Source organism: Lycorma delicatula, chromosome 4 (genome assembly GCF_047948215.1).
Source record: "Lycorma delicatula isolate Av1 chromosome 4, ASM4794821v1, whole genome shotgun sequence".
NCBI classification, from domain to species: domain Eukaryota; kingdom Metazoa; phylum Arthropoda; class Insecta; order Hemiptera; family Fulgoridae; genus Lycorma; species Lycorma delicatula.
This window is the reverse complement of record NC_134458.1, coordinates 123,694,071-123,708,123: the sequence shown is the minus strand read 5'-3', so window position 1 is coordinate 123,708,123 and position 14,053 is coordinate 123,694,071. Positions and strand designations below refer to the sequence as shown.

Below are 14,053 nucleotides of genomic sequence, written 5' to 3'. Positions count from 1 at the left end.
TAAACTGAAAAAAATAAATTGTAATTATTCCCCAAAAAATAAAGGAAAATAAAAAAATAGATTGAAGTTCTCCCCACATATGTAACACTTACTGCTGTCAACCAACTTACTTTTTAAGACACTCACTGCAATGTATAACATTTTAAGACTCCATTCTTTTCAAAAATTAAAAAGTTTCTTTATGTTCCCTTGCTTATGCTTTGTTCTTTTAAAATCTGAATTGTTTCATTCATGGAGTCCTATGAAATTTCAAAATTTCTACAAAAGTTACTCCATTTAATTTTTAGTTATTTACAACATCTAATTAATGTAAGATATAATTTTATTTTTGTGCATAATATTTACTATCAACCGTTAGTGTTACCTTACATTCTTCCTGTTATTAACTAGTATTTTTTTGTGTCATTTATTATTTCTTTCCTTTACTTAAATCTCTTCTCATCTCTTTTCTTAATCTACATTCTTTTATTACTTAATCAACTTTTCATTATTTTTTCTGATTTAATGTACTTTCATACCTTAATTATATATATATATATATATATATAACAAGTTTGAATTACTGTAAGCAGGTTTCAAGTGTAACAAAAAACCTACTAATACATATTTTCCATAATATACTCTTACTCTATGTGGGTGTTTTGGCAATACTTATTTTAATTAAAATTTACCTGTCAATATTTATTAATCGATAAATTAGAAATTTGTGGTTTCATATCATTATAGTAATTAATAAAATTAATGCTCTTTAAATTTAATTTTTAGCTAATATTTATGTGCATGATTTGGAAATTTAATTGTATTTTTAATCGATCATTAGTAAAATCAATCCTGTAAAATAGAAGGATATTTTTACCTAATTGAACATTGTTTAAATTTCTATGAATATTGTTCTTCAGAGGTAATTCCATCATCAGATTTTTTTTTTGTAACTTAATTTTTTTTTTAAATATGTGTGCTGTGAAAATAAAATTAATAATTAAAACAGTCATTATTTTTCCAAATTCTTTCATGTATAATTCTACTCTTATATCAGAATTTTTTATGTACAAATACTGATTATATAACTGTCTTGTTGGAATATAACAAATTCTGATCACATAATTCAGTTACTTAAGAAAATTTCAAAAAATTTTACTTAGAATTTAAATTTATTTCAGTGATACAAATGTAATTTTTTTTTTAATTTATTGTAATTTATTAAAGAAAGACGATTAAAGTACCTCCAAAAATATGTTAGTCATTGAAAAATAATAAATGGATTAATAAAATAAAAATATCTTTATATTTTCCTGCTTGATGAATTAATTGATTTGAATAATATATGTATACATTACAACATATTCTTGGCACATATTTTACTTAGGCATATAAATCAGACTTAATTTTTAAAGGACATTTTGGAGGATTAAAAATAAATTTTCAATGCGAGTTTAGTTTCAGTATTTGTGATTATATTGATAAATATATCATTTTCATTCGCTTCAGAGATGAGAGTTGTATAATAATCATTAGTAACCAGCTCTACCAAGCAATGAAATCATATTCGTTTTTATAATTATTTTGAAAATAGTAAAAATCATCATCATTATAAATGTATGAAGTATGTTATTTTTTTATTTTTTATTTAAAATTAATTGAATAAATGCAGTTGTGAACACTAGCTTCCTTTTATTATTATTATTATTATTATAACTGACAACAGCTTGCAGTCTTAAAAAAAGCTGATGTTAATTATAGCAGTAGCCCACCAGGCTGGTCTAGTAGTAAACTTGTCATTGCAAATCAGTTGTTTAACAGCTGGTTTTTGAAGTCAAAGTTTCTGAGGTTCAAATCCTAGTAAAGTTTAGTTACTTTTATATGGATTTGAATATTAGGCAGTGGATACCGGTGCACTTTGATGGTTGGGATTCAATTAACCCCACAATACTTCACCTTCTTTAAATGTAATACATATCATCCTCATCTCATTGAGCTCAGGGAGGAGAGCACTAGTTGAAGAACATACGCATTAGGAATAATAATTATTATAGCAGCACCACAAAAAAAATAATTTGAACTGAAAGAGATCATTATGTTTCTTAACCAGATAATCTAATTATGAAAGACTTTTATTGGCAAGTTATATGAAAACTGAACCATACAAATTTAATTAATTTATAAACTATGATGTCAGTCTTGAATATACATTTAAAAAATTAAAAATTATGTGTGGACTTTTAGTAAGTAGTATCTCACTGTATTTAAATGAATATAGGTAATTTGACATGAGGTATAATATTAAGCCATTCTTAATGATGACAAGCGTTACTGGAGATATTCAACTTTACAAGTGACATCTTACTATTATTTGCCTCAGGGAGAGGGTGCATTATGAACATCATTAATCTCAATAGAAGTAATGATGATTATTACCTCTTATACTTAACTTGTTTTATATGTGTCACAGTCATAAGAAAGTCTTACATAAGTACAGTAAAGCATAAAAACAGAACTATAAAGGTCTTAAAATATTTCAGTTGTATAAATTAAATAAAGTATTAAAAAAAGAAATGTAAAAAGAAGAGATAACAATCTTTAGTTAAAGTAAACAATGATACAAAAATTAAAATTAGATTGTTTATTTACATAAAGAAAAAACTGCTATAGGTACATCACACACATAAAATTGTAAGAACAAGTAAATAAAGTGAAACTCAAGGACAGACTGCAAATGGGAGTATTCCAAAGAAATTCTGTGACAAATAGTATTTCGTAACAGATATCAGTTGCTTAACTTGAGAAAATTTTAATGAAGAAAAGAAACTGAGAAGATATGTAACACATTCATTTCATTTTTATCATCTTCATTTATGAAATGTTTTTAAAAAGAATATATATATATATATATATATATATACTCATTTGCTGTAGAAATAGTTTTATTTCAATGAAATAAGTAATATTAGTAAATGAATTTTATACTGGTAATTTAGAATTTTTATGTTAGTGCTTTTATTACTATTTTTTTTTATTTAATTTTAGTAGGAAATTATTTATTTATTCATTCAGTTATATAAAGTTTTTCTGTGGTGAAATGTCTGTAATTATTATTACTAATACTAATGTTATTACTATATAATATTAAGAGATAAATATTATGGAATTTACAGTTACAAGTTTTTTCAAACTTATGTAAACATGTGTTTTTCTTACTGTTATAGCAGTATTAAAAATTATATTATGGTTTATGGTAAATTATAAGCATGTAAAAAATTTTATGATTTGAAAGTTTTGTTCTTTTCTTGTTTAAGAATGTAACGATTATGTTTATGAGCTAAAACTGTATATAATGTAGCATAAATTTATAAAAAATCAAATTAAATCTGTCTGTTTGTTGTATTATTATCATTACTTGATTAATTTTATAAAATTATATATAAAGAATGTACTTTTTATTATAGATATGATAAGATAACTGAATATCGTGCTTTTTTTTATTTATTTTCTTTGATGTTTCATTTTTATTTTGTATAATACATGAATGTAAATAGTATGGTAATTTATTTTAGTTTATTTTTAAACATAATATAGTCTGTTGTGCTATATCCATTCTCTTACTGTCGTAATAATAAACATTCACTAATGAGGTAAACATCTACAAATCGTTGCTTAATGTTTCAATATATTTTATAATTTATCATAATTTGTTGTCTAATTTCAAATATCTTACGTATGTTTTTGGCATAAATCATTTACTCAATATAAACAGTTTTTGTTATTTTTGGGGATTGTTTAATTAAGTAATATTCTTCGTTTGAAAATTATTACTCATTTTATGAGCTAATTTGATAAGAAAAACATATAATTCTTAAATATTGACTTATATCCCTTCCAAGCATTTCATCAAGTCATGTCCCATAGATTACTACTACACTCCTACAATTATTCCAGTTAAAAATTATCATAGTAATAATAAACAGGAAAAACTGGATAAAACACTGGTTAAGAAGAAAATGTGTATTAAGTCTCTAGAAGGAATATTATGGTGGAAGGAAAGAAAAGGTTTTAACTAACTTAGATGTTAAGGTATATAAAGGTTGAGTTAGAAGAGGATCAGATTGGGTTGGGTATGTGCTTAGATGTACATCTAAACAGAGTGTTTTGCATAGCAGAACACTCATCAGGTCATTTTATTGTGTTATACTCTTTTTTGACTGAGGAATTAATTCACCACAGAGCATTACCAAGAAGCTTGTACGGGAATATAGAAATAGAGATTTATAGCATATGAAAATGCCATGTCTGACGGGAATTTGAACCTGGGACCTCTGGATGAAAGACCGAGACACTACCTTCTGCCATAGAAATCTTTTAAAAAACTATTATTTTGTAGTAAATTTTTTTTTCATCTCATAAATAACTAATTATTAGTATTATTAAATGTTATTTACTGATCTAATTTAAAAAAATTTTTATAATCCCATTTATTCTGATATAGAAAAACTTTTCTTGCAGTTTTACTAGATTATTTGTGCTGTTGATACATACGTGTTTCTACTTATTTTGCATTTAAGTTTGCTGAGATTAAAGTTATAAAATACTGTGTTTATCCTTTTGGCATTTGGAGGATAATTATCCATTGGTTGTTTGCATCATCAGGTTGTTAAAATAATAAAAATAAATCACATTTTTGTATATCTGCATAAAGTTATTCCATTAAAAAAAAAAAATGCTACGGAAAACATGCTAACGAATTAATCTTAATGTATTAAATATTAGCAAATGATTGAGCCCAACTTCTGTAACTTCCAATCTCCATGGCAAATTGGTAATGTATGTATTCTTTGTCTTTCATCCAGAAAATTAAATTCCAGATCATGTTGGGAATTTTTCATGCAATCAAAGCATATCATCTTTAAAGGATTGTAACAAAGCGTTAGACTGTTATTGCTTCAATAAAATAAATAATTAAGTATTATTTTTTTTTATTCTGACTGTATTTTATATAAATGAAGGTTAAAATTAATCCATATTTACAAACTTTTGCATTTTTCAACTTCCTTAATTTATATTTGCTACCCGTAAAGGATGGAAAATACAGCCAAGTACATAAATTTGTAACTATTCTTGTTAATATTAATTGTAATATCTTTAATTGCTGCAGTACTACTATATACTTTGTATATTGTATATTACATTGTAATTTTGTGATCATATCATAATTTCCTGCAATTTATAAAGATAAAAGTAGTTCTATTGCTAATAAAATAAAATACTTATAATGTTAATGTCAGTTAATACAAACATATATGCATGATAGCATTTTTGTAATACATGTTTTATTTGTTTTTAAAATTAAAATATTTTTTAGTTATATTATTTTAATGTTAACCTAACAATATGGTTCAGAAACTTCAAAGAGCATTTTTTTTTTTTTAATTAAAAAAAACTTTTAAATAATTTTTGATTTTTGATATTTTTAACAGTCTTTATGATGTAATTTTAAGTTATTCAACTATATAATGATTCAAAAATGTATATATTTATGATTTATGTTGAACAAGGACTATTAAAATATTACTATCAAAAAACTTTTAAAATTTGAGCAATCTTTCTCTCCTTCTCCTCATTACACACTTCTTCTTTTTCCTTTCCCTCTCCCCTATATATATATATATATATATATATATTAAATAAAAACTATCCATGTATACTAAAATAGGAAGCTTAAAAATAGTAATTTATATAATAAGCTTTACGAATCTGTGGTTTTTTAAAAATATATTAAGTTTAATAATAATACTTATGAATAGATAACTTTAAACCTGATGAACTATGAAATTGGCATGCTTGTTTGAATAGGAATGATTAACTATGTTTAATAAGATCATGACAACTACTAGGTTTTATTTGTATTGATGGTAATGCACCTAACATTAGCTTATATTTATTTTCAAAAAGCTTACTTTATAAATTAATTAATTACATTAAATTTTATATTTTAGCATGTTCAAAAATAAAATATATGTATATTATATATTAGTTACATTTTTAAGTATTTACTTGTTACTCATTTGATAAAGCAGTAGGGAATGATATTCAAGGTCAGAAGTGTAAAGAGATAAATCTCAAGTTATCTTCCTGAATTATTTTTGTTTCGGTGACATTTTATTTTGAAGTTGTGCTGCTTTGCAATGTCAGTAATATCATTTAGATTTTTATTTTTTTGTCCAGTAGTTGGTCTTGTTTGTACTCAAAGCAATTAATCATTGAGACTGTGCTATTAATTGAACTCAACGATTAAACTACATTAGAAATATGATCAATCAAATTTTGATAAATATATATTGAACTTTAAATAAATTTGAACCATTTTGTTGTAGCTCTATGATAATAACCAAATAAGCGTATATAGTTGGCCATGTATTCAAACAGTCTGATGATAAAGTAGCAGTTGTAGGGTAAATAATCACTACATCTTCAATATATATACTTATGCATATAAAAAATTAATTATTTTTTTCTAAATACATTTGTTTCAACATAAAATATTACTGATAATGAAAAAGTCAATTTCATCATAGATCAATTAGTCTTGATTCATGACAATCAATAATGTATGTTGTGATGTGTTACTGAATGTAGATGTATTATGACAGCATTCATAATCATACTGTCTGTTCTTCCTTGATCTTATATTCCTTTGTAAAAGAACTTATACTGTTTGAAATATAATCTACTCATAATTCCATTACTTTTGATATTTTTTAATCTTGTTGTTCTTCATAAATTTCTTTTCTGTTCTTTACAACTGAACATGTGCACTCATTGATATTTTTCTTACATAATTCTCTCACACCCATTACCCTACATTTATTACTTACTACAAATCAATAAAAAAAGTTATAAATAATAAATGATAACTTTTATTATTGATATGTATCAATAATAAAAGTTTTATCCTATGCATTTTTGTAATTTTAACAGGAATTGGCATTACACAGTTAATTGAGGCATTAAAATGATGACACATTGTAAAATATAGTAAATTCTAGAATAATCAAGTGTAGTTATGAAATAAAACTTGAATATTTTCTAATTATTTTAATTTACAAGTCATCGTCTATTATTTATTTTCTTTATAATAATTATAAACTAATATTAACTGTATATTTTACAGATCTTCAGTTGGCGGCAGAGTTGGGAAAAACATTACTGGAACGTAATAAAGAATTGGAAACAAGTTTACGACAACATCAGAATGTTATCGAAGATCAGACTCAAGAGATTGAGGTAATATAATTTAACTTTTTTTATATAGATAAATTTATCATATTAGGAATGTTTGTATTTTTTTATTTTATTTAAGTACAGTAAACTTTTTTTTTCTATTGTAATGAGTGAAACTTCTTCCTATTAATTGTCACATATGTTTTGATTTTAGTTTGTGCTCATTTAAAATTATCTGTTGTAACTATAAGTTGATTTTGGAAAGTTTATGTCTGCTTCTGTTCATCTTTACTAGGTTAACTATTCCTTTGTGACAGATAAGGTTTGAAAAATTGAAAAGTGAAGTTTTCTGAAAATAATAATTTATTTTAAATCAGTTTAATGATCTGTTGGATTCAAATTCTATGTATGAATCTATTCCTATCTTCTAAAATGTTCATATCCCTCTAAAAATCCATATCTCATAAATAATGTAAAGGAAATGGAAAATAGTGATTTGCTAAGTAAAAATTTATATGTGTAATATATACACGAGACTCGGCTGATAAATTTTGCACACTAGCGTGCTACACGGAGACAAAATGTACTATAGAGTTGGGTGTGGCAGCACATGATAGCTAAAATCCCTCTCTACAAACCTGCGATAATGCATTGAACTCCGTTTACCGGTTTGTTTTCAGTAGCAGTTAAAATGGAGTCGAGTACGGTCAATATGTCAACACAGTTAAAACAGCGCGCATTGATCGAATTTTTAACAGCAGAAAATGTGAATCCTACGAATATTTTTCATCGTTTAAAAGCGGTTTACGGTAGTGAAACTGTTGACAGGAGTATTATGAATAGGTGGGTGTTGAAATTACGCGAATGTGAAGCTGATAAAGCAAAAATTGAGGACGCATCTCGGAGTGGACGACCAGTTTCTGTGACTGTCGAGAAACATCGAAAGGAGATTGACGATTAGCTTCAGAGTGACCGGTGAATCACCCAGCAACGCATCGCTATTCAGTTAGGCATATCTAAAGAACGAGTAGGCCATATTATCGAGCAATTCGGTTACCGTAAAATCTATGCACGATAGGTATCGCGCAAACTGACGGACGAACACAAGCAGCGTTGTGTCGAATGTTGCAAAGAACTTTTACATCGCTATCGTACCGAAGGAAACGACTTCTTTTCAATATTGTGACCTAGGATGAGAGTTGGGTACATCATTACGACCTGGAAGAAAAAACGCAAAGCATGTAATATAGACATTATGAATCGCCTCAAGCCTCAGCGAAGAAATTCCTGACGGTGTTTGGGACGCCAAACACGTTTATGTAACTGAGTATTCGGAACATGGAGCGACTCTGAATTCTGAACGGTACATCGAGAAGACACCTCAGACGAGAAGTGTGTCGCATTCGAAAGACCACCATGCCCATAATCTTTCATCATGACAATGCGCGGCCTCACTCATTGCACGCCACTACAGAAGCTCTCCGCAAGCTGAAGTTTGAGCATATTCTGCATCCGCCATTCTCGCCGGATTTGGCTCCGTGCGACTTCCACTTCTTCCCTCATCTCAAGGATCTCAAAGGCAATCATTACACCATCGATGATGAGGTGAAGGAAGCTGTGGCCACTTGGATCCGAGAAAGACCGCCTGAAGTTTTAAGTTATTGAATGCAAAAACCTGTCACACGTTGGGAAAATTGTATCAGTGTAAACGGGGATTATATTGAAAAATAAATACTGCATTTTGTAGCTAAGGCATTGTACTTTTATTCATTTTTTATTTTATTCCAGTATCTCTTTTTATTACCATGCTACGTATATATGTGCAAAATTTATCAGCCTAGCCTCATATGTATATATATATATTTATTTACACACACACACACACACACACATATATATATATATATATATATATATACACACATACATACAACAGTCAAATCTCCTTATTCCCGGGGGTTAGAGACCGTAAAAATGCCGCGAATGTAGAACGGAACTAATACTCATTTAAGGAAGAATGGTTAGACTCTACGTAAAATGAAAAAAGATCACGCGTTCTTACTTAAGGCGATGGTATTGATGAAATACAGACGGCAACATTAATTATAAGCACTGGTTTAGCACAGTACATAGGTACACTACACAAAAAATATTTAACAAAATACAGTATATTTCCTAATTTACTCGTACGCACTTGCCGAACAGTTTGATTTAAAAATTCACTACAGTATGTACTGTATTAGAAAACAGTATTACATGTTCAAATAGTACACGGTAATCGCCTTAAAAATTCAAAGAAAACAGCACTACAATACGACGTATATTAAAACTAAAAGTACTGAAAAGGAAATTCGCAAAACTAACCTACAATATTTTGGATTGTATTTATAAAAATTTGTATTTTTCCTTGACTCGCTCTTGTTTTTAAATCGGTGTGAAGTTCTTCCTATTCTTGCATGGCATCTTCAATTTTGCGCCTAAAAATTAATCTTCTATTCAAAGATGGATCAGCATCTATAAAAAACTGGATAAGATCGTGGGATAGTTTAATAACTTCGGTAAGCGTTTTGACATTTAACTGTTTTCCAAGGATCGTATCTTCTACCTTCACGTTCATACTGTACCTGCGCCATTAAATCTTTTAATATTTTTATTTTTAATGTCACTACATAATGTAATGTACGCGAATACGGAAAATTTTAGCCGCGAATATAGAAAAGGCATCGCAAAATATTGCACAGAGAATAACGAAATCGCGAATAAGTTGATTTCACTGTATTATTTTTCTAAAATCAATCCTTTGAACACCCATATCACCTCTGCAGTAATAATTTAAATCAATCTAAACCACCCAAGTACAAAACTAAACTAAACTATAACTCGTACCTTATTTTATTATTTTTATTTTTATTTTCTTTATAATTTTTACAATAGTACTTTCGCGGGATCCCACATCATCAGTCGTATATAAAATTTGTTTACAATTACGTATTAAACACAAAATATTAAAAGATTAAAATTACGTATACATATGCAAAGGCATAAGAAGTCATAAGTAAAATAAAATAAAAAACATACCTTGTATGTGGCTAGTCAAATACTAATACTGTGCTATTTAAATAATTAAAATTTCATGATTATCTATAAAAGACTAACTGCCAATTGCAGTTTTTATGTGTATATCTCTTCAGAATCTGTCTATAGGTTGATAAAGTTGAATCTTTGCTTATATTTATATATATAATATTTTCCTAAATATCTAAATTTTTATTTATATTTTCTTTTTTAATTTCCAAATTAGTATTGACGTCAGAAATAAAATATTTATTGTTTATAAGATGATCTGCAACATTAGAATAGCTCAATTTTTTATTTTTATAGTACCTAAAATGTTCGTAAAATCTGGCTTTAAATTATCAATTGGTTTTACCTATATAAATATCCTCACACTCATTACATTTTATCCTATAAACCCCACATAAATTGTATAAATCAGTATTATTATTTTTTAAATATTTTATTATGTTGTTGTTAATTTTATATGCAGGTTTACATTTATCCCTGTCATAAACTTTGGTTATATTTTCAACAATACTATTGGTGTATGAATGTTTTAAGTAAACATTATCCACCTTCTGTGTGTTATGTATTGGTTTTAAAGTTATTATACTATTAAGTTTTGATATTTGTTTTTATATATATATTATCAATTAACGAAGCACTATACCCATTTTTAATTGCAATTTGTTTTACAGTATTTATTTCTGTGTATTTAATTTCTGTGTATTTAATTTCTCTCTATTATTTTGTGTATAATGGATAGCTCTACTATCGTATATAAGTTAATTTTATGAGACCAAGGATGATTTGATTTTCTAGGAATTGTTTTATTGGCTGTAGGTTTCCTGTATACCGAAGTTACGATTTGAATATTTTTGCTAATTTCAGTACTAACATCTAGAAAATTTATTGTTCTGTTTATATCTACTTCAAAAGTAAACTTTAAATTATTATAATATGAATTAAGTTTATTCAAAATTATGAGGTATTCATTATTTATAACCGGATCATAAACAACAAAAACATCATGAACATAACGAGTCCATAATAAAACCTTATGTGTGTGACTAACGCCATAGACAATTTTACTCAAAATCTTGTAAGTATATATATCTCTGACATGATAGCAGATAAAGGAAATCTGATAGGCAAGGTATTTCCTGTGTATAACACTTGTTGTTGAATTCAAAGTAATTCTGTTGACATACATTCCTTATAATGTATATATATTAATTTATGATAAAAAATTAATGTAATTTTTATTTTTATCTTAGTTTAAGAATATTAATTTATTGAAAGTGTACTCAGAGAAATAATCAACATTTATATGAACATTATGCTCTTACAAGTTGAAATTTTATAACTCTGTGACAAAAATTCACTCTATAACAAAATAGAATCAGTGCATAATTATAACAGTAAATATGCAAGCGATGCTTTTAGAATATCAATTTGACACCAGTACATCTACCAGTAAATCAGCATAGTATGTGGATAAGCAAAAGTAACTGTTTAATTAGTTTTTAAACTCTGCAATACAAAATGAATAATTCATTTATAATGTATTGTTCTAGGTTTTTTCCTGTAATTCCCACAGTTATTGGAGTACATTAAATGTACTATGTAGAATTCCACTTATAATTTATGTATCCATTATTGTGGTGTAACCACTATTACTGCAACTTTGAGTGGAGTTTTATTATATGTTGATACTCTAATAATTTTCTGTGAAAATCTAATAAACTTGGAATTTGTATGGCAGAGACTTTGAATTTGTTGCTAAGCATTAAGGCTTAGCCTAATAGTGTTGGGATGTAAGAATTTTTTTTGTTGATTCAAACGACATCTTAAAGATTGGCTTCAGATTAATGATCTAATTAGGTTTTTTCTCTGAGAGAAAAAAGAATTAATGCTAATCATTAGTCAGTTTGATTCACTCTATATTAATACTCTTCCTGTTAATACAAGAAGGAAACTTTAGATGCTGGAGTTCAGGACACATAAGTGTTGAGTGTAACGAACCAAACAGAAGTAACCTCTGTTACAATTGCGGTGGTAAAGACCATATTGACTAGTAGATGTAATGAGCCTACCAAATGTTTAGACTGTGGTAGTGGAGAACACCACATGGGAGGCACAGCTTGCAAAAAACCTTGTAATGATTAAGCTGATGTTAATCAATGCAAACAGGAGTTATCTCTCCTGCGACCTGTTGGGAGAGATTGCGAAGAAGAATGGTGTCGATATTCTTATTACAACTGAGCCTAACAGGATTTTCGCAGCTAGAAATGGTTTGAGTAAAAAGGGTGATGTAGTGATACAAAGCATCAGTCACAGAAACAGTTAGCAGCTTTTAGACAGGGAGAGTGGAGTAGTGGCAATTGAATCGGCAAATGTTGTACTGGTGGGTGCTTATATTTCACCTAATTGCAATCTACATGACTATGAGAGTTTTGTGTCTACAGAATGTTATTATCAGAGCAACCAAGAAAGTAATACTAATTGGTGATTTAAAACTGTAAAGCCATCAAGAGAAGGAGCCCATACACTAACCAGAGAGGAGAGCTCCTAACCGAGATGATGCACTCATTTAGCGTATACTGTATCAATGATGACACCCCAACTTATGAGGGGAGAGGTCATATTTCTGTGTTGGACATCACTATATGGATTGTGGTTGGAATCAAGATTTGTATACATGTTAAACGATGAAACAGGCAGTGATCATTTGGCGACATTACTTGAGATCCGTGATCCTGCTTTTCTTGTGAGGGATCGTCAACAACCCCATAGACTTTCTAATCATCAGTCGGATTTGGTGACGACAAAGGATGGTGGCCTGAGGTACTCCAAGACACTATTATGCAGGAGATCACCATTCCTGGGCGAAAGGAGTATAAAGCTGCATAATGGTGGAAGCCGCGGATAGCTCGGCTATCCGAACCCTTCGGATAACTCCGAAGGGAGCTCCAGCGTTATGGAAGATTAAAACAACGTCTTTGTCGTAACTCTAGAGAGGGGTACCAGTTTGCTGCACTACAGTACACAGAGCATAGAAAGATATGACTATGAAATAAAGAAGGCCAAAAAACTAAAATGACAAGAATTATGTGCGGACTTGGACAATGACCCCTGGGGGCAGGCGTTTTGGATAATTACCAAATGGTTCGGGAGGCGCCTTCCTGTCTTGATGCATGAGATAACCAGGAATGAAGTTGGTTAGACTTTTTCCGTGTAGCAAGATTGTGCTTTCAATCCCTTATGATTTTGATTTAGAGAAGAGATGTTTTACATTAACTGAGGTTACAACAGCTGTCAATAAACTAGGTGAGAAGCGAAGCCCAAGTCCAGACGACATACACCATACATACAGGTGGAAACAAATACAACATAGGATTGATGAAACAAATCCCTTGGGATTTGGTTCAGATGGTTAACCAGCGTCTAGAAAACGGGATCTTATCATCTCACTGGAAAATGGCACGCTTGGTCCTTCTACCTAAGCCCAGAAGTGAAGATCAGGATGATAGCTACCGTCCTCTGTGCCTGCTGAATAAGATGGATAAAGCTGTGGAATGTATGCTGGCGTATCATTGAAGAACTGAATAGGGGCATTGGTTTAAATGATAAATCAATACGGTTTATGGAAGGGCCGTTCTACCATCCAGGCAGTTTCAAGAGTATCGGATTGGGCGGCTACGGATAGAATGGGGACCTGGAGGACAAGGAGGATGCCAATGTTGATTTTGGTCTAATGCTTTTGGCACTGTACCATGGGACG

The 14,053-nt window shown here is 28.9% G+C and overlaps 1 protein-coding gene across 11 annotated transcripts in view; it reads left to right on the top strand.

Annotated features, from left to right (window-relative positions):
* Cen (cerebellar degeneration-related protein 2-like) overlaps positions 1-14,053 on the top strand; it is a 593,469-nt gene that overhangs the window by 542,515 nt on the left and 36,901 nt on the right. For all 11 annotated transcript variants that reach the window (XM_075364140.1, XM_075364150.1, XM_075364148.1 and 8 more), the window contains one exon: positions 7,163-7,275. In XM_075364140.1, coding sequence (XP_075220255.1) covers positions 7,163-7,275 — 113 coding nt within the window. The remainder of the gene's footprint in view (positions 1-7,162; positions 7,276-14,053) is intronic.